At 41.3% G+C, this 22,352-nt stretch overlaps 1 protein-coding gene across 1 annotated transcript in view; it reads right to left on the reverse strand.

Annotated features, from left to right (window-relative positions):
• Positions 1–1,591: 1,591 nt before the first annotated feature.
• The window catches only part of brwd3 (bromodomain and WD repeat domain containing 3), a 143,358-nt gene continuing 122,597 nt past the window's right edge, over positions 1,592–22,352 (reverse strand). The window contains exons 36-40 of the mRNA XM_084320247.1: positions 21,861–22,013; positions 18,602–18,762; positions 15,074–15,171; positions 9,972–10,106; positions 1,592–8,861 (exon numbers count right to left, since the gene is read on the reverse strand). Of these exons, the coding sequence (XP_084176373.1) occupies positions 8,146–8,861; positions 9,972–10,106; positions 15,074–15,171; positions 18,602–18,762; positions 21,861–22,013 (1,263 nt within the window). The 3' untranslated portion in view covers positions 1,592–8,145. The remainder of the gene's footprint in view (positions 8,862–9,971; positions 10,107–15,073; positions 15,172–18,601; positions 18,763–21,860; positions 22,014–22,352) is intronic.

Genomic DNA, 22,352 nt, shown 5'->3' on the forward strand with positions numbered 1-22,352 from the left:
TGGACCTGTTTGCAAGCAGACAGTCCCACCAGTGCCCCTTGTGGTTCTCGGTCAGTCGGAAGGACAACCCCTCTCTGGGGGTGGATGTCTTCTCGATGTATCCGTGGCCGCCCGGGATTCTGTACACGTTCCCCCCCATACACCTGATAGCTCAGCTGTTGGAGCGGGTACGTCGGGAGCGTAGTACTTTGATCCTGATCGCGCCGGACCGGGGCACGGCTGTGTGGTTCCCGGTCCTGATTCAGCTCTTGGTGGCCCCGCCGTGGCCTGTTCCGTGGTCACAGCGGGCACACGGGACGGTTTCTGCGTCCTGTTCTGGGGCAGCCATTGATGGTTTGGCTGCTGAAAGGGTGAATCTGGAGGGGATGTGTCTTAACCCTACTGTGGCTAACACCATCCGGAACACGCGTGCTCCGTCCACTACCGCGGTTTACGCTGGGAAGTGGCGTATGTTTCAGGAGTGGTGTGAGGTTGGGGGCCTGGACCCAGTGTCTTTCCCCCTGGACTCGGTTCTTTCTGCGGCTATATCCTCTTGTCACGTGGGCTTTGAGGGCGGTACGCTGTTCAGCCACCCTCTCATGAAACGTTTCCTGCTTGGCGCTCGGCGTCTCAAGCCTGTGGAACGTTCTCTGTCTCCGAGTTGGGACCTCCAACTGGTCCTGGGCCGGTTGTCGGAGGCCCCGTTTGAGCCTCTTGAGCAGGCGCCATTGGATCGGCTGTCTTTAAGACCGCGTTCCTTTTGGCCATCACCTCCGCTAAGCGCGTGGGTGAGCTGTGTGCTCTCTCGGTGCGGCCTGAGTGCCTGTCTATTCGGGCCGATAGCGGTGCGACTCTGAGGCCTAATCCGGTCTTCGTGCCAAAGAATATCCGGAGCTCTTTTCGCTCCAGGGATATTGTGATTCAGGCGTTTCATCCTCCTCCTCACGCTAGTGGGTTGGAGTCGAGCCTTCACCTGTCGTGTCCTGTCCGTGCACTGAGGGTTTACCTAAACAATGGTATAGGGGTGCAGAGGTTGCAGTGAAAGCTTGGGGCCAGTTTATACCTTATACAAATAACTTATTTGGAACTTTTGTTTGTCATTTTATTGAAATTATGTTTTAAGTTGCAGGAAATAACAGCAAATGGCTTTGTTTATTGAAATTATCTTTGCCTCAGCACTATCTTGTTTGAGAATCCTGGGGAAAGCCCAGATTTATTTTTTTATATTTGTGTGTTGACAGGAGCGGCTGACAAGGCCACAATCAATGGAAAATAAGTATATAGAGAAGCACTTACAGAACACGTATACATTGAATGGCAATCAAATGTTAAAAAATCTTGTAATCCTAAGGAACAACACTTTTTAGCTTGGTGTTGGGCAGATACCCGAAAGCAGTATGGAGGTATACTACTTTAGATAGACTTCTTGTGGAATTGAAAATGTACCGATACAGTTCTATCACATGGACCACATGAAGTCATTTTGCAAGTGTGATTTTGTCTTAACCAATATCTGTATTAAACCAATATCTTTATTAAAACCAGTGTCTTCATTAAACCAACATCGTTATTACTCAGCTGCCACATACAGTCGTGTGCAAATATTTCCATTTTCATCTTTATTATTTAAGAAATAATCAAAATAAGCAGAGTATAATACAGTGGAAAAATAAATATTTCTGTGGAAGAGACTTGGCCATGGATGAGCTAAACTCCCCTGATGCACCTGGTTTTGTTTGTGAATATTATGCTGGGTAGAGATGACACTGGAAGCCACAGTGTACAGGGTTGGGAAGATTACGTTTGAAATGCAGTCTGTTAACGATCACCTGTTTAGAACTGCCATCAGTCCAATCCATTGGATTACACCAATTTGGTAACTTTCAATTACTTTTGGATTTCGTCACTTCCAAATTTGCTCTTCAACATGGAAGAAAAAACGATAATTTATTCCATTTTACAGCAATTTCACTAAAAGTTATATCTTTAGCCATGGCTATTATTTCAAATGATAAAGTGGGTCGTCTCCATAATAATGCACACCTTTGCCTGTACAAACGGAAGGAATCCCAATCACTGGTTATTTCAAAAGTATCCGTCATTTGATGTTTTTTCACAGTAACAGATCGTTATTTTTTGTAATCAGATTACTCTGTAATCACATTACACATAATGCAGCATTATTACCCAACCCTGACATTAATGTGTGCATTTGGATGAGGTCTGATCCATAACAGAATTACACAAAGGGATGTGTTACCACCCCTCAAAGAAAAAAAAACATTTTCACTTATTTACACAACCACCACCAAGGCTATAGCTAAATGATACAGGATGAAGGGCCAAGCATTCCTGTTATTAGGCTACATTCACACTGCAGACAAAAGTGGCCCAAATAATTAGTATTTAGATATATTAGTATATATCCCTATGTTCCCCAGGCTCTATGTTTCCCGGGTTCCCTGTTCCCCGATTGATTGATTGAAAATTTTATTAATGTCCGCCTTGTTTCGAACTGGTTAAGCTTGGCGACTCTTTCGAAGTTGGTTAAGGTTAGAGTTTGGAATCAGGGCTGGTGCTCTATCGCCCTGCTCTAAAGATAAACTCTAAGCATAACCGACTATCTATCGCTACTGGGGAACATAGGACCCGGGGAACATAGACATGCTCCCAACAACAGCACAAAATCAAATGGAATCTTGATATTTTCAATTCAGATTTGGGCCACTTTCATTTGTGGTGCTGAATCAGATACAGGTCCGATTTGTTTTAATTAGTTGGCCTCCACTACATTCAACTTATAAAACGTATAAAACATAAACAGTGACTTTGTGTACTACATGTTTACATCCATCATTGTTATTGTTCATTATGTACATGCAGGGTCAGGTGAGGAGCATGACCTGACCAGCTCACACTGGAATAGGCCACATTTAATTAATTTATAAATGTTTCTTTATAAATAATGTGAACAGCCAAACGAAATAATAGGATTCGAGCAAATCAGAATTGAGCCCTAAGGCTTGCAGTGTGAACATAGCCGTATACGTCGCCTCTGTGCAAACATCAACAGAGCTAGAGGGAAGTGGGGGTTGCACATTCGGTGTCCGGGGAGATCATCCCATTTCAATTGGGTTCTGATGTGAAAAGATCAGAGTATGCACGTTCTTTCGGTCACAAAATGCTATTTTCTTTCTGGGTGACCAATTGGCTACTTCACACCTATACGTACCATTTACATTTATGAGAGCCTGTCCAATCAGCTGTTTGGAGGAGGGGCATTGTAATACCTGAACCACGCCCACTTCCGCCAGTGATTCACTGCTCGTGAATTCACATCACAGAAAGAAAAGGTATTAAGTTAAACTCATAGTATCAAACTCAAAGTATAAATTCAATCTTTATATTCAGATACAATTGTATTGGCTCTATGATCTATCTCATATATGTCGTTCTACTATTACCCTGCCCATACCTGTACCTCCCCCTTCCCCCATGCTGCTATGACACCCGAACTCGAAGGGGAGCAATACAAATCTTAAAAATGCTGCCTTTAAAAAATAGTGGGGTGCTGATGTGGATTTTAATAATCTGACAAATTGATTACGTCACCTTGCCCCAAGTGCTGAGCAGTTACGTCCCCCGCTTCTTTTTTGCTCAGTTTTACATTTAATAGTTTTAGTAATTTCACTGTCTTAATGAGATAACAAAATAAGAAGTTATTGCCATTCTTAAAGATGGAACCAGGCCCCTCGATTTAAGTTTACATGAAATTATGCCTTAATGTGATTAATCGCTCTTTACGGCTTATTGTTTAAAACAGGAGTTCAGTAGTGTGATCTACATTCTGGAGCCCAAATCAGATTTTTTTTTGTTGCTCATGTGACTCAGATCTCATTCTTTAATGACAGTTTGAACAGGATAAATCAAATGGAATCTGATCTTTTCAATTCCGATTTGCTCCTAAAATCAGTCTGAACAGTCATGCGACTTTCACGTCACTCTATAGATTGACGTTTGTCACAATTTCTTTTACACCCATCTTTGTTATTCTTCATTTGCGCAGTCACACTGGAATCTGATATTGGTCACTTTAAAAAAATCATGTGAACAGCCAATTTTTTTTTTTAAATCTGAGCAATAACTTAGAATTGAGCACCAAGGCTTGCAGTGTGAACGTAGTTTGTGGAATAGTTGTGACAAGGAATTAAGAAAGAATAGTTTCACTTTGCATGAAAAAATAAATAAAATAAAAAGTTGAAAAACAAGGTGGTAAACAAATACTGTAGAAAGGTGAGGTATGATCATTATTGTGTATGAAACATTTGAGACATTTGTTGCCGTTTAACCTAAACCTAGCAGTGAGACTGCTGCCTATTAGAATAGGTTAAAATAATAAAAGGTATAATAATAAGCCAATATTCCTTTTGATTTAATGCCTTATTGTTATTACTATGTGCATTCATTTTGGAAACTTTGACAAAAATAAAATTACTCCTACTACCTACCATCTTTGTTAAGTCAGTCGACCATAGTAACTATATGCCAAGAGCTCTATGCCAACGTTTTGCCGATAGTGTCGTTTCCTCATGTGAGGCTGCTAGCACTACCTTCTTAGCAAGTGACAACTTCCAGTGCATGATAAAACTGAAAAACCCAGCTTCACAGAATTCTATTAACTGAATGAACTTGGGTCAATTACGCAATTAAAATACAAATTAAAAACTGCTTTCAATGAATGGCTCAGCACAACTTTGTCCCGACACTACAGCCACAGACAAGACAGGCCTCTATGACCAAGCTTAGACACCTCTACATTAATGCTATGAGCAACGATTTACCTTTAAAAACACTATGCTAAAGTGTTGGGGAATGGAGAGTAAATACTGGAACACGTTGACATCAGTTACTATATAAAGCCACTGTACCCATCTTGTGTGGACAGAATCCCCAGTGCCCACCCCCAAAAGAAAGACAATGTAGGCTAAATATATAATCACATGAAGGGTGTATTTTTGTCACTCAAAAACGTAGAGAAAATGAAAGAACCTTCACACTTGTTGATACAAAATTGATAAGCACCAGTGTTTTGGCATCTCTGACCCGTTCTTTGGTGATAAAGTCATGGCAGAGGGGAAGACAAGAGGGGATTGGATGATATATATATATAGATGATATATATATATAAAAAGGGGGGGGGGCTGTACCATGTCCAAGGCTCCAGTGAGCAGTAAGGTGGAGGTGAGTTGGTTGAGAGGGTCCGTGTTGATCAGTGGCTCTGAACACCAGGGAGTTACCTTGGCAACATGTCAAGAGCACCAACAGTTCAGTTAGTCAGAAGCAGTCTTTAGACAAAAAAAAAAGAGAAATTATAATTGAAAAAATAAAACACAAAAAACAAAACAATAATAATTAAAAAAAGATTTCCCTGCAGTATTAACTCAGTCCCATGTCCAGACTCCAGTCTTCAGTTTCAGCCCTGGAGTCCAGGGGGAGATAGAGAGGCTTGGAAGCAGACCTGGGAAAAATAGTATGGTCAAATACACAACATTTAGACTTTTTCTTAGCCTTATTGCGGTCACAAAAGCCTTATTTTGTTCAGGGGCAGCTTCAGTGAGTCTGGGGGCATGAAATCAGCAATTAGCCGGTTATCTCTGATGACTTTGAGTTTGTTGAAGTTCTCTTGGTACATTTGCTTGACCCAACCAGCATTGTTATTCACGCCTCCCTAGAGCCCCCTCCCACAGAGCAAGCTCACAGAACTGTGGGGGACTTTAGACAAGGCTTCCTTCCAAACTCCTAAACTGAATTTGACCATTGATGCATACTTTAACAATAAATGTGCATCAACCATGAAGATCTGACCACTCGCATGATTGACCTCTACGGCACCTTCCAGTGATATCAGAGGCCATTTGTTAACACTTTGAATGCCACTCACGGCTTTTCTCGGGGTAATTACCCCCCGGGTTGAATGCCCACCTCACGAGAATATTCGTTTTATTCGTTTTTTTTTATTAGCGATCTGAAATCATATTGCATCAAGCGAGCCTACCGTTAGAGATCCAGTCAACCCAGGCTCTCAGATGTGGAAAAAAGCGCCCCCTATCATCTCCCAGATGGTAAATCACCCTTTTGGATTAGACTCAATGAAAGTGAATGGGAGAAAGGATTTCTGACTCCACATTTTACGTCTCACTCACGCAGCCGGCATCGACCGGCATCACTCCGGAGCCTGAAGAGCAGCGAGGATTATGTGTTCTACTGTACACACGGTTGATCAATACAATTATCGATTTTTTCGAATGGTGATCAGGAATTGGAATAATCCATTTGGATACCATCTGATCTCAGGTAAGGAATCTATGTTATCAGTCTTAGGATAATCAGACTCGTTTTCACGGATATATAAGCGTTTCCCCTATATGTGATATAGCTGTTTTGACTGTAAAAGCCATCAGGAAATAAGAGCAGCGATTATCAGCGTGCGGCACGAGCGTGCGTGCGCACACATATACTATCGATTATCTAGCGTTTATTTGAAAACGATTCATAAATAGGCCGACAAATGACAACGTTCTAGAATATTCCAGTAAAAGGCGATTATCATAGAATGGGTTGTTTTTTCCGCGAAAACGAGTGATTTTCAAAATGCTATCAAACGGAAATGAAGCGATAAAAAAACAATCTGCTTTGACAATGTTGACTGGAAAATTAAGTCTTTGATAAGCGACGGGCAGATTAGACACATAGCCATAATTTAAAACATAGATTAGGCGATATTAAGTTAACATTGGAGTGGATTTGGGCATTCAAGGGGGTAAAAAGGAAAACACGGACTGGCTCTCAAAGTGTTAAAGAGGCAGTGTTACTGGTTCCTGGCTGTATATGTACCGCTATGCTTTGCTCGCTTCATATCACAGCCGGGCAAATGAACATGGCCTGAAATGAACATTTGATCTACCAGGGGACGGTATGTCATGTAATAACATTTTACTTACTCAGAAGCAATTCACACCCTATATTATACACAACACAACCTATATTTTCATTAGAGTGACGTTTGATTAATCATGGCAGCGTCCAGTGAACGGAAATACTCTCCATTGAAAGACTACAACTTTGGGGGAAAGTCTTTTGACAAATAAGTGTCTCAAACAGATAATTATCTTATATTTAGGTAATATAAAATGCTCCAGAGTAAGTAAAATTACACAATGTACCGTCACCATCAGTTGACTGCCAAGTTAATTTCAGTCTGTTCCATTTGCCCGGCTGTGATATGAAGCTAGGAAAGCGGTACATAATATACAGGCCGGGAAGCAGGAAACTCCTCCCTAACATTTTAATTACCATCTTCCTGTTCATTAGGGGCAGTATTTATCTTCTATGAGAAATATTTCTTTTCAAGAGTATATATATTTTTTTGTTTGTTTTTTAACCGACTGGTATATTAACTTTGGTATGTAACTTAAGCTACTCGCTAACTAGCATGTTAACGAGCTAGCAAACAAAGACTTGCCGCAGTTTCACATTGCCCTGTCAATTTCAGGAAAAGATGCTGCGTTGGCCCACACACACACACTTTGAATGCCCACATGGTTTTCAGACACTTTTGCTCCACGTCCATATCATGGATGTCAATATTTTAACCAAGCCTCATTTTTTCCACACAGCTGAAAACGACTGAATGCACCATTGACATGAAACAGGCTATTTTTAAAGTACCAGAACATATCGTCTTGACATTTCACAAAATTCTTAAATGCCACAGGAACAGCGATAAAGACTGCGCACAGAACCGCCACAAGTATTTAGCAGGAAAACATTTGACTGTTAACCAAAAAAAGAAAATTATAATAATGAAAAAAGTTGAATTACGACATTAAAGTAAAAAAAAAACTGCTAATTTTGTGACAGCAATAAGGCTTCATAATAATTATAGCACTTTAGTCAATGAGGATTATGAATACACGTAAGAAGTTTTAGTGCTGCAGAAAACGAATATCCACTAGGAAACCCTACCTGACCCATACCTGCTGTAAACCCATCCCAAGCCAGTTGAAAAAATACAAATAAAAACATATGCTACCAAATTTGCAAATACCATTTGCCCCAGGTCTGTCCTATAGGAAGGCCTCCAGCAGTCAGTGGTGAGGCCACGTGTCAGTGGTTCCAGCCCATAAGGTGGCTGACGCGGGCTTTCTCAGTCATGCGGCGTACCCGTCCTGAGCGGGACCTGCCCAGGTTAAGAGGGTCGTCCTTAGACCCCTGGCCGTCGTCCTCCGAGTCGTCTTCGTACAGTACTGTCCTCCGGCCCTGGTTCCGCGTGTTCACCCGCCCAGACTTACTCTGGCCGCAGACGGCTGTCCCTGCAGCCCTACTCTGATCCTGGTCCTCCTCTTCTTCCTCTTCTTCCTCCTCCTCCTCCTCCTCCTCAGGCTCCTCCTCCTCGTCGTCATTGTCCTCCGCCGTTCCTTCGAATCTGAGCTGCTGTGGCTGGTCCTCCTCCTCCTCCTCCTCCTCTTCCTCAACCTCTTCTTCATCACCCTCCTCTTCCTCCTCCTCCTCCTCTTCTTGCGGCGGCGGCGGCTGCACCTTTAGCCTCTTAGACAGCTGCTGGTCCTCCTCTGCTCGGTGCTTCCTCTTGGCCGTCACGCAGGGAGCTTTGCTGTAGTCGTGGTCCCCCCCCTCCACGTAGTTTTCCATCTCCGAATCGGAACTGTTTTCGCTGTCGGAGGACGAGGACGAAGAGGAAGACGAAGACGAAGACGAGGACGACGAGGACGAGCTGTTGGACCTGGAACCCTCCTCCGTCTGCGCCGCCGATCGCCTGTCGCCCTGTGTGGGTCCGTTGGTCAGCGGCCAGTTATGAAGATGACCTGACGGGAAGAGAAACGCAACCTTTAACACTGAATCACTCAGTGGTGGAAGCTGCCTTTTCAACAGCAACAGACGGGGCTAATGGGGAAAATTGGGTCTTATGAGGATTTTTGACTACCAATGTTCCTGCAATGGTCTCATTTGTTTACTGTAATTATACAAAAGGTATCACAACTATTCTGACAATGATATATAATAGCTAGGGATGTCCGATATTATCGGCCGATATCGGCATTAAAATGTGATATCGGTATCGGAAATTAAGAGTTGGACAATATCGGTATCGGTAAAAAAGCCAATATCGAGCATCCCTAATAATAGCATAATATTATATTAAATGTATTATTAGTACAATATATAAGATCGGACCGCTGCATGGGTCCTCAATCATACCAACAGGAAAGAGGTGCTCTTTGGGATGGGTTAGAGGTTTAAGTTTAGCTCCTTAGTAGTTAATAGTTAATTATCTTGGTTGTCTCTGGAAAACCAAAAACATTACAGCATGCATGTCAGTTTATAGAGACATCAATCAATGATTCCAATCAGTATCCTACCCGAGGAAGGCTCTCTGGAGTTGAAACACCTTGGTGGTATGAGTTTCTGTTTTATTGTTGTATTTAGCAATTTTTTGCTACAGAACAGTGTGCCAGGGACATTATTTAAGGTTCACATTACACTATTTACAATAATAATAAAAAATAATAAAAAAAAAATAATTTAAGAGGCAGTTTTCCATGATTCCATTGATTATAATGGATTCTAGCAGGTCAAGTGATTACAGGGAGTTGCGGTAAAACAAAATAATTATTTCTTTATTTCACCACTAAACACATTTAGATTTTCTTTTATGTTGTAGATGTAGACCATCTCACAGAGGTGGAATATGCTATTTAAGTAAATATTTGCTCAAACACTAATTTAACCCTTTCACTACCACACTACAGAAGGTTAACCTTTCACTACCACACTACAGACGGTTAGTGAAAGGGTTAACCTTCTGTAGTATGGTAGTGAAAGGGTTAACAATATATATATATTTTTGGTGATGGCAGAAAAACGTTTGACCTACTTACTTTTAATAATTGATGTATTATTCTAAGTTGAAATACCTGGCTTCTTGGTGGGCGTGGCCTGGCTGCGGGGCGTGGCCTGGCTGCGGGGCGTGGCCTGAGGTGGCCCCTGGTTGTCATCCTGACTGCTCTCCTGACTGGAGGAGGAAGGCTGGCTGTCTTCATCCTCGGGGGCTACAACAATACCACCAGACAGACGTTTTCACATTTGTAAGGAAAACAAAAAAACACACAGGCATTCATTAAATCAGGAGTAGGGCTGTGCGATGGACAAAATATTCTATCACAATATGGGTAATAATTTCATACCTCAATCTATCAGACTAGCAGTTTAGTCTTCAGATTATCAAAGAAAGCTCGGTCAAAAAAACATTAGGAGCATAAACTGAGGCTAGGCAGAATTATGTTTCCTGAAGAATAATTGATACAAGGCTAAATCTTCTCTTCCCCAGTAGAGACTCCAATCTTAGCATTAGGTTTCCCTTTAATTACAATTAGAACTCCATTTGATTTGTTTGGGGCACAAGAGTATGACATTACTTTATAGAATTTGTTGTTAAAACTCTTCATGTCCATCTCTCTTATGCGTGTTTCTTGTAAAAAAGCTAGATCAACATTCTTTTGTTTAAGAAACTAATTTCTTAATTTGTTCTTTTAATTGGCAAGTTTAGACCTTGCACATTTAATGACAATAAGTTGTAGCTACTCATGTAGCTATTATTAATATGAGTATTAAGGAGAACATGTTTAGATGAGGAGTATGTAGAACAAGAGTAATAGCAAGCCATAATGTGCAAACAAAAAAGTAAACCACAAAAAAATTGGTGTACTTTACCTGCACTATTCTTATTCTGCCTACTTTTATACACTTCCTATCAAATGCATGTGTCGGTTCTATGCTAATTTTATCTCTACCCCTTATGCACTGTAATTTTAAGTTACAAGTTTCTTTATTAGTTGTCATATAGAAATACAGAATACTTTTATATGAAATGCTTCTTTCCGTTTTGCTCCTGAGAGTGTGCTATATAAAAGGATAAGTATAAAAGTATAATATAAGTATATAATAGAAAGTCAAGTACGTAAGCAAGAGTAAACAAAACTAAAATGTTCAATATACATACAATATACAGTGCAGAGTAGAGAAAGGTAACAGAGTTCCCATATACAGTACAATGTAGGAATGTGATGAGGTACAACTTAGCTTAGCTTGTGGTGCCACTTTGTGGTGGTGAGGTGCAATGAGGTGCAATGAGGTGCAAATCTCAACTCAAAAATATACAAATATACCAGTATACCAATAAATATAAAGTGTGTCAAAGTGTCTACAGTGAGTTGTTTATTAAAGTGAGTGTGTACATGTGGATGCGTGTGCTGTGAGTGTATTTGATGGTTTGTTACATAGTGTTATTTATTTCATTGAGCATCCTGATGGCCTGGGGATAGAAGCTCCTTCGGAGTCTCTCTGTGCTGGCCATGAGACTCTGGTATCGCTTGCCTGACCGCAGCAGTTCAAAGAGGCAGTTGTTTGGGTGGCTAGAGTCTTTTATTATTCTCTTAGCCTTATTTTTGCAACGCTTGTTGTAAATGTCTTGGAGAGTGGGAAGACCTCCAATTGTGCGTTCGGCTGAGTGGGCCACTCTCTGTAGTCTGCTGCGGTCTTGTGCGGTGCTATTCCCAAACCAGGAGGTGATATTGCCTGTCAGGATGCTCTCTACTGTGCATGACTAGAAGTTCTTAAGGATCTTCTGACTCACGTTGAACCTCCTTAGGCGCCTAAGGAAGTAGAGTCGTTGTCGTGCTTTCTTCACTACACTGTCAATGTGTGTGGTCCATGTCAAGTCCTCGGATATGTGGACTCCGAGGTACTTAAAACTGTTCACTCTCTCGACCGGTGTCCCGTCGATGCTGAGGGGGCTGTAGTCCCTGACCCCCAACCTCCTAAAGTCCACAATCATCTCTTTTGTTTTGCTGACGTTCAGGGAAATGCTGTTCTCCTGGCACTATCCCGCCAGAACCTCTACCTCTTCCAGGTAGGCCCTCTCGTCGTTTGCAGAGATCAGGCACACCACTCCGGTGTTGTCAGCAAATTTGATGATTGTGTTGTTGTTCCGCTGTGCCACACAGTCGTGTGTGTACAGAGAGTAGAGGAGGGGACTCCGAACACCCTATGTTGAGAGTGATGGATGAGGAGGTGCAGTTGCCTGCTCTCACCACCTGGGGTCTGCCCGTCAGGAAGTCCAAGACCCACTGGCAGAGGTCATAGTTCAAGCCCAGGTCCCTGAGCTTGGTTATGAGTTTGGAGGAGACTATGGTATTGAATGCTGAGCTGTAGTCGATGAATAGCATTCTCACATAGTTCCCCTGCCTCTTGTCCAGTTGTGATGCTGCTGTGTGCAGCACATGGGCTATGGCGTCCTCCGTGGACCTGTTGGGGCGATATGCAAATTGCAGGGGGTCCAGGTTGATGGGGAGGGAGGAACAGATGTAGCTCTTTACTAGCTTCTCAAAGCACTTCATGGCTATGGAGGTGAGAGCTACAGGGCGGTAGTCGTTGAGGCAAGCGGGCATGGATTTTTTGGGTACAGGGATAATGGTGGACTTCTTCAGACAGGTGGGGATGACAGCCTGTTCTAAGGACAGGTTAAATATGTCAGTGAATACCGGGGCCAATTGGTCGGCACACTTTTAGGACGTGGCCGGGGATACCGTCCGGTCCTGCTGCCTTCCTGATATTCACTTTCTTAAAGGTCCTCCTCACCTCATAAGAGCGCTGCTCTGCTGTAATTCAAAACTGAACTTTGTAAAGAAACTCAAAGTTGAGAGCAATGCACTGCTCTGTTCTATAAGGTAATTTAGAACTGAACTTTGTAAAGAAACTCAACGTGTTAAGAGCAATGCACTGCTCTGTTGTATGTTAGAACTTTGTAAAGAAACTCAAAGTGTTAAGAGCGATGCACTGCTCTGTTGTTCTATTAAGTGTTATGAGCAATGCTCTGTTGTAAATGTTGTATATTTTTATTGAACCATTTTATCACACTTTTTACTCCGTCTATTCTATTTGATTATTTTTAGTATTGCCTATTTTTAAACCGAATCAAACCGCACTTTTTTACTCTGTCTATTCTATTTAATTTGTTTTTTTTTAATGAATGAAACGTAAACAGAGGCCTATTGGGATGATAAATCCTAATGTGAAACACTGTGATTTACCTTACCTTGCTACCTCTATCTTTTTTATGCTCGTTTATGCCTGTATTCTTTACTGCTGTGAAGCACTTTGAACTGCCATTTCTGTATGAAACGTGCTATACAAATAAAGTTTATTATTATATTATTAACTTAAATGGGTAAGAAACAAAAGTGCAAAAGTAAATAAATGTACAAACATATGTGCCAATACTGTTATATATAGGGCTCTACCGAATGCTTCGAAGCTTCGATCATAATGTTGACATTCGAATTCTAAATCAATATTCGAATTTTTTACAAATATATATATATATATATATATTTAAAAAAAAAAAAAAAAATTGTGTCTATATTCAATCTGTTTAAACCAATGGGGGTTTTCTTCACAGTTGCAGTTAAGGATTAGGCTACACTAATATTATAATATTATACTATAAGATGTCACAATCACTTTCATACCAACCGTGCCCTTATTGGATTAATTATTTATGTTCATTTCAAACCTTTATTTATACTCGTGAAAGCACTGAGGTTTCCCTCATTTACAGTGATGACGAGTTAACAAAGGACACAAATATCATAACAGTTAATAATTACAATGAATTACAATTACATTACATGCATTGTAATTATGTTGTTGACGAAACTGATGGTTATATTCATTAAAAAAAATTGATTTAATAAAAGAAAAATACTAACTTAATCAGATTAATCACTTTATTCAAATTGAGGATTCAGATAATTGAGGATTCAGATAATTTTTTTTTATATATATATATATATATATATACCGTACTTTTCGCACTATAAGCCGCACCTGAATATAAGCCGCAGCAGCTAAATTGAATGATGTGTACATATATAAGCCGCACTGGACTATAAGCCGCAGGTGTTTTAATGTTTAATTACCTATGTAATTAGCATTGGGACACAATACTGTCGGAAAAATAACAAGAATTAACAAATTTACAAGTTGTATTAAGTTTAGCAAATAAGGGAACAGATAAATAACATTTCAATGCAGTCAAAAAAGCAATATTTAGATTTTTACATTTTCGGGTTTGGTCACGTCGAGTCACATATAAGCCGCACCGTTATATAAGCCGCAGGGTCGAAAAATTGGGGGAAAAGCCGCGGCTTATAGTCCGAAAAGTACGGTATATATATATATATATATATATATATATATATATATATATATATATATATATATAGACATTTGAAGCTTTGTTCGAATACTTCAATCGAAGCTTCGAATGTTAAAAAAGTACATTCGGTACAGCCCTAGTTATATACACCAATATATAGAATATAGAAGAAAACATAAAAGCCAGAATGCCAGAGGCCAGTTTAAGGAGTGGCTCTAAATGGTAGCTGGCAGAAGAAATCATAATAGCTGTCCAGTAAATACATAAATACAATTAAATAAAACATTGTTCACACTAATAACTCTGAATAGGATTGTTATTGCAAATAAGAGATTAAACAAAAGATTCATCCTCCAAATAGCATAAAAAGCAGGGTCTGAATGATGTAAAATACTGCTGTAAAGCAGGGTCTGAATAACGTAAAATACTGCTGTAAAGCAGGGTCTGATTGATGTAAAATACTGCTGTAAAACAGGGTCTGAATGATGTAAAATACTGCTGTAAAGCAGGGTCTGATTGATGTAAAATACTGCTGTAAAGCAGGGTCTGAATGATGTAAAAATGCAGTTTTTTTCCCGACAATAGCGATAGAGAAAAATCTATCAATAGAAATGTTTCGTTGCACAATATATACATCCTCATATCACACAGCCCTTAATCAAGAGGAACAAAGAGAAATGGCATATTTAGGGTCACAGTGATCATTAGTTGAGGGTTTAGGGTCATCAGTTCAGTTCACACCACCACCACACTGCAGACTACCATCCCTCCTCACACCAAGACATGGAGAACAGTCATTACCTTGATACGGCGTTTGGGAGCGTTTCTTAGATGAAGTCTGGGATTTTTTTGGCGTTTTTGGCTTCGATTTCTTCCCTGACTTGTGCTTCCTTTTAGGGCTGGTTATAAAATAAAAAAAAGTACAGTAGTTAAAAAAACAATAAATTACATTATATAAATACAGTGTGCACAGAGACGTACAGAATATTGTTTTATTTATGAATCAAATGATGGAAGTGGTTCTTTTTTGGGGGAGAGGGGTAAACATTTATTTTTTTATCAGTTCATCTTGTTTTCGCAGGGTGCTGTCTGCATGCTTGTGACTTCCTCACCTACCAGTGAATACACAATCCTCTGTCAATGATTGGCCACAATAGTTATTATAGGAAAACCCAATGAATGAATCTCATTCATTCAAAACTACTGCAAGATGCTCGGCATAATTTAGACCAACTATGGCCTAAAGACGGCTGACCGTAGCCTAAAGATGGTCGACCATGGCTGCCGTGGCCTAAAGATGGCTGATCATGGCCTAAAAATGGCCACCCGTGGCCTAAAGATGGCTGACTGTGGCCTTAAGGTCCACCAACATGTGCCACACCACTGAGCCGCTATTCAACTTCAGTTAATAAATGGAAGCAGCTTCCAGGTCCCATGTTATAACCTCTTTCACACCAAGAAGCCGGTGGGCAGGGGCTCAACACTTGCATCCCCTTTGCTCTACACCAGCGCTTCTCAAACTACGGGTCGCGACCCAAAGTGGGGTCGTGGGTAGGGGGTAAAAAAAAAAATAATAATAAATATATTTTTTTATGTTCTGGCAACATATTTTGGCTAAATATGACTTGTTTTATTGATAACAGTGCAGTAATTAATTTTTTTTTATTTTATTTATTGTTTAATCTTTTCCCCCCTCCTTTTTCCTCAGTTTTTCTCCCATCCCAATGTTAGTCGTTATGCCAATTCCCAATCCCCTTCCTGGTCGCTGTGCACCTACCCCCTATGGTCGGTCTGGGAGAGTGGAGGCTATCACATGCTTCCTCCGACACATGTGTAGCCAATCAACCGCTTCTTTTCACCTGGCAGCGCGGACTCTCACTGAGAGGGTGTAACGTGTGGAAGGATCACACTACCCCCCTTAGATCCTTTCCTCGCTGAGCAGGCGCCCTGACCGAACTGTAGGAGTCGCTGTTTACAATGACCAGGACCCACCCACCAGCTTTCCCACCCCTAACACTGCCAATTGTGTTAGTATGAACGACCAGCCAAGCTGGTAGCAATGCCGAGAGCTGGGCTCGAACCCAGCATCTCCTGCACTAGTGGCGAGCGCCTTGCCCACTGCGCCACTTAGCCGCCCTAGTAATTACATTTTCTAATAAATATGCATGATCAGGTTCAACAACGTGTGCTTTTATTTTGATATTCCTTAATTCCACGTTGAAATTACACGATACATTAACACATTCTGCGCCACGCAGTATGCCCATCTATACCACTCTCTGCTAGTGCTGTAACCCTATGGAGTGGCTCACCTTCTTTGCATGGCTATAACTTTTTTAATATTATAGCTATATCGACATTACTATGGCCCATTCAACATCGGGTATCTATCGTTCCGGATGTGGGAATGTTATATTTTCCCATTCATACATTGTCGTGTTAGTACCGTCATGAATATAAGTATGTTTTTATAGTGTAGAGCAGTAATTCATAGAACGCGCGTTATAGGCCCCAACGCGTATTATACATAATCGATTGGCGTTTCGATACACGCTATATTAAAAAATTCAAATACATATGATCGCTATACATTATGCCCCATCATGCGTGAAGGAAAGGGGGGGTGTTTATGATTCCTTAATTGTCACTAACGGCTTTCTTTAGTACGACACCATACGTTGATCAGATAGATTGCAATGAAATAAATGGACAATCGAGCTGGAATTAACGTTAGATTCCTCTTACCTGTGGCCGATGCGTCTGGTGAAAAAAAATTCTAATTATTTGATGTCGATCTGCTATATCCATTTTCCATTTGTATGACGCAATAAACGCCGAAAGCATATTGATTCTTGCGTCTCGAAAGCGATCCCATGCACTCAAGTGTGTATCTTGATCCACGTTACAAGATAGCTCTGGAAGAGCTTTTTCCCTGATGCACAGAGCGCCACATCCGGTTTAGAGTGGAGTGCAACTCACCCGAAATCCACCCGGCGGCGGTAATGAGGCGTTGAAATATCAGACAGGGTCCAGCTGGCTCCCGGATGAGTCTATACTTTCCACAAGCAAGTTGTCCTTCCGCGTTGCTCTGATTGGCCACTGACCGCCCCTGCCTACGCTAGTTATGAGCGTAGCGTAGAAATAATAATAATGCGAGAGCGAGCGGAGAGGGGGAGAGCGGAGATTGAGCCTCTCACACACGCACTTTAAAATGGGTATCACAGTAGTACGCCCTACTGTAGAACATGACATATTAGCATGACATCTGATTTATTAATGCCAATACTAAAGATTCGGGACAAACGCAATTGGCACAAGTGTAAATCATGGATTAGTCACTCAGTTTTAACATCCGCCGACTTAGCTCAACTCGTTCGTCAGCTGGCTGTGGAGCCTATGGTCACAAGTTCAAATCACTTAGTTCAATTTTACGTTTAATTAATTTATCCACTCTGGTTGGATGGTGTGTATGTATATGTATGTATTGTGCTGTATAATGACAATACATTTGAATCGAATCTCATTTTGAAATCGCTACGCTGCCTATGGACACGACAGTGGCGTGTCAGACAGCTTCGGAGGTGAGCACATTGCACCATGGTGATCCACTCAACAGGTAGCGATTTCAAAATGAGATTCGATTCAAATGTATTGTCATTATACAGCACAATACATACATATACATACACACCATCCAACCAGAGTGGATAAATTAATTAAACGTAAAAAAAAATAAAAAATTTAACTAAGAGTGATTTGAACTTGTGACCATAGGCTCCACAGCTTGCATTATTATTATTTCTACGCTACGCTCATAACTAGCGTAGGCAGGGGCGGTCAGTGGCCAATCAGAGCAACGCGGAAGGACAACTTGCTTGTGGAAAGTATAGACGCCTCCCGGAGCCTTCCTGGATGAATTATGAATGACAATAGCGAATAAAGGAAATAACTATCATAAAAACAAGTAAACTCGTTGTTGCCGTTATTCGATTGGCGGGCAATAACGAGTAAACTCATTTTTGGCGCAAGATGTGTTAAGTGTGGGGTCAACAAGAAAAAATCCTAAATAAAATGGGGGTGTGAAAAAAAAAAAAAAAAACTGAGAACCCCTGCCCTACACACCTTTTATTCTACCAGTCATAACAAGTCTCTGCCAGCCTCACCGACCAGTGTGTGAAGGACACGGCATTCCATCCTACAAGGCAACTAAAGCCCATTTTCCAAGTAAACAAAAACCCTTGTCAGAACAATTCACACAACACGCACACAGACTGATTCTGAAAGTAAACAGTAGTATGAGCCGCTGAGAAGGAGTATATAGTTGAGTACCTGTAGGGCGGGCTTGGTGGCGGGGAGCTGCTGGGTGACTTCCTGTAGCTGAGTCGCTGGTTGCTGCGTCGCTCGTTCTGAAGTGCTGACTTGTGGTCAGAGATGATGGCAATGATGTGTCTTTCGAAGAAGGCAGACATGGTGAGAGTCATGGTGTAGATCTGTGGAGGGACAGGTAAACTGTTGGAACAGGTGACTAGAGGGACAGGTAAACTGTTGGAACAGGTGACTAGAGGGACAGGTAAACTGTTGGAACAGGTGACTAGAGGGACAGGTAAACTGTTGGAACAGGTGACTTGAGGGACAAGTAAACTATTGGAACGGGTGACTAGAATGACAGGTAAACTGTTGGAACAGGTGTTCCCACCCGCCCCCAAGTCAACAGCCCTCAAATTAGACACAAGTTGCCATAGACCAGTCTGTTCACGACAGTTTTGATTTTAGATGCGACAGATGATATTAGTTTTGATTTTAGATGTGACATGATATTACAGAATTGCCTAACTGTCTATATTGTAAACGGTGACGTAGGAGAGTGAAAGCAGTCATTATCTCAACCGTGATAACTTCTAGTGAATGAAATGAGGGAATGAGGGAAATCAAAACTATTACTAATTTTGCTCCGGACAGCTTGGGGCTATTCAGATCCCCACTTTGGGACCCTCATCTGCACCTTTGTTTTATTTTTCTCATAATATTAAATTCAGATAAAATTGTATTGCCTATATATGTCTTTCTACTATTACCCTGCCCATACCTGTACCTCTCCCTCCCCCATGCTGCTATGATGTCCCCAAGGGGATCAATAAAAGAACATCTTATCTGCTAGATTTATAAGATTACTTATGTAATTTAGGACAAAAACATGTATCCCAGACAACTATAGCTATCTTGATGAAATGCTATATATTAGGGCTGACCCCTATTAGTCGACTAATCGGTCGAAAGGAGCTGTAGTCGACTGCCAATCTCTTAGTCCAATACAAAAAACAAAAAAAAGTATAATTCTTTATTTTTATTTGTATTATTACTTTGAATGCCGACGACGACTATTCTCATTTTATCATGCCCCCCGTTGTGTGCCGACGATGAGAAATGTCGTTTGATTTTTTTATTAGCGATCTGAATTCATATTTCATCAACCGAGTCTCCCGTTGGTACAGCAGCCCCTACAGGAGCTCCGATGGGAAAAAACCGCCCCCTATCGTCTATCCCTGTGTAACTGCAGGTCAGTCGATTAGACTGACCTGGGATCTGTAGATCTGTAGAGGTGGAGCCAACTGGCTCCATTGTGCTGGCGAGCCGTCTGATGATGAGGGATCTGATCGCGAGTTGGAATGCAGCCTGGAATATATATTTACAGCAACCAATAATCAATCAATAAGCGTGATCGATATTTGGAATGGCGATCAGGAATTGGAATAATCTTTTTGGAGAACATCTGAAGGTAAGGAGTCTATGTTACCAGTCTTGGGGTAATCGGAGCTGTATTCACTGAGATAACAGCGTGTCCCTATGTGTGTGTGTGATCTTGAGGAAATGGATAATAGATTTCTCAGCCCGCCTCTATAGCGTGCATAAGTACACGATAATCTAGCGTTTATTTGAAAACAATTCATAAATAGGCCGACAAATGACAACGTGTCTAGTGTATTCGAGAATATTCCAATAAATGCCGTTTATGGGGGAATCTTTCTATTTTCCCGAAAATTTTTGATTGAACGATAGCTTTTCGAAATGCTATAAAAAGGATATGAACCGATTAAAAAGCAATCCGTTTCGACAATGTTGACTGCAAACAAGTCATTGATAAGCGACTGGCAGATTAGACACATAATTTAAAACATAGGTTATGCGTTTTTAACGCTAACATAACATTGATGGCATTCAACCGGGTAAAAAGGTAAACAAGGTCGGTACTGATAGTGTTAATCATTCTTTCCCAAAGAAAAGAGGCCTCTAACGCTAATGGCACGCATACCAGAGGCTAACTGTCTACGAAAACAGGCACAGAGGCTCTGAAAGAGGATTTCACCCATCTAATGAACACACTAGACTAGACAAATATCAAGATGTATCCATCAGTGGACCAATTGCATGCTTTTGCAGAGGACAAGAAGCCTTCAGTCGACTCCTTCAGACATTAACACAATGGGGACCAGCCACGAGTTAATACGTGTTTCGAATCCATGCGTTGTGGGACCAGAGCCACGTATATAGCCGTGGCAAGTTGTTATTGTTTTATTCCATATTAATAACCGGATCAAGATCGCCTCTGCAGATCTACCCGACTCTGTGGAATCGGCAACATGCAATACCGGCCAGATCCTCTTAGGGGCGCCATCGCTCCACTGCAGTACCATTGTGGGCGAATGGATTTCTTTTTTTTTTACCCTCCAACAGAGTATCATATTACTCTAATCCCAAGCGAACATCATGAACCGTGTATCACGTTTCGAATCGCAGATCTCACCATGGAATAAGGGGATTTATCATCAACCAATGGACATATCGATCTACCAGATGCCGGTCGATAACGGGGAAATGCTGTAGGGTATCCCACGGGCTGACGGTAAGACCTTATTCACCTAAATTACAGCCGGATTAGACATTGTTGTGAGACGCAAGCATTCGATCAGTGAATGTGGCTACTTCCACGGACACACTATTGGTAATCAATAATACTAATCGACGTTCCCCGCCGCCCCCCTTTCATCCATAGATGCTATGGGATAGTCCAGTTCATAAGCAGTTTGTGTTATTTCATTAGAATATATACAACAGAAATGCTGTTGAATATAACGTTAGTAGCCTTTAGCTCTATAAGTAGCTTTCCAGAAAATATATGAGACGAAATCTGCGATAAAGCTTATATTCACCGCGCTATAAAATGACAACCTATTGATGGATTTTTTTTTCCTTTAAGCCATTTTGAAGGGACTCTTTATGAACTCAAGTGACAATGAGAATGGACAGATAGCAATACTATAAAGTATAGATATAGCTCTACAAAGACACATCGGTTTGTCAACAAACCTTGGTCCTCTAGCACCATATTAGACGGCGCCGAACGGTCGTCAAAGTGTTAGGCACCCCCACAGCCCAAATGAAAAAATAATATTATATATATATATATATTTTTTTTTGTCGACTAACGGCACATTTTGGCCAATCATAGTCGACTATCCAAATCCTTAAGTCGGGGACAGCCCTACTATATATATATATATCCATGGGTTCTGGCCCCGGCATGGCCTACCTGGGATTTCTTGTTTGGTGTGTACGCCCTGGAATTGCTGAAAATGAGGCGCATGTCTTTGGCAAACTCCATAGGGTTCTCGTAGTTCCCTGCGCTCAGCGTCTCCCTCACCGTGCCCAGGTCCATGGGAGTGTCGATGATGTCTCTGTAGTCCTGGTGGTGGAGTAGACACGTTTAGAGAACAGAGTAGACACGTTTAGAGAACAGAGGAGTAGACACGTTTAGAGAACAGAGGAGTAGACACGTTTAGAGAACAGAGTAGACACGTTTAGAGAACAGAGGAGTAGACACGTTTAGAGAACAGAGGAGTAGACACGTTTAGAGAACAGAGGAGTAGACACGTTTAGAGAACAGAGGAGTAGACACGTTTAGAGAACAGAGTAGACACGTTTAGAGAACAGAGGAGTAGACCCGTTTAGAGAACAGAGTAGATACGTTTAGAGAACAGAGGAGTAGACCCGTTTAGAGAACAGAGTAGACACGTTTAGAGAA

The sequence above is a fragment of the Notolepis coatsorum genome (assembly GCF_963971535.1).
Source record: "Notolepis coatsorum genome assembly, chromosome: 8".
Taxonomy (NCBI): Eukaryota; Metazoa; Chordata; class Actinopteri; order Aulopiformes; family Paralepididae; genus Notolepis; species Notolepis coatsorum.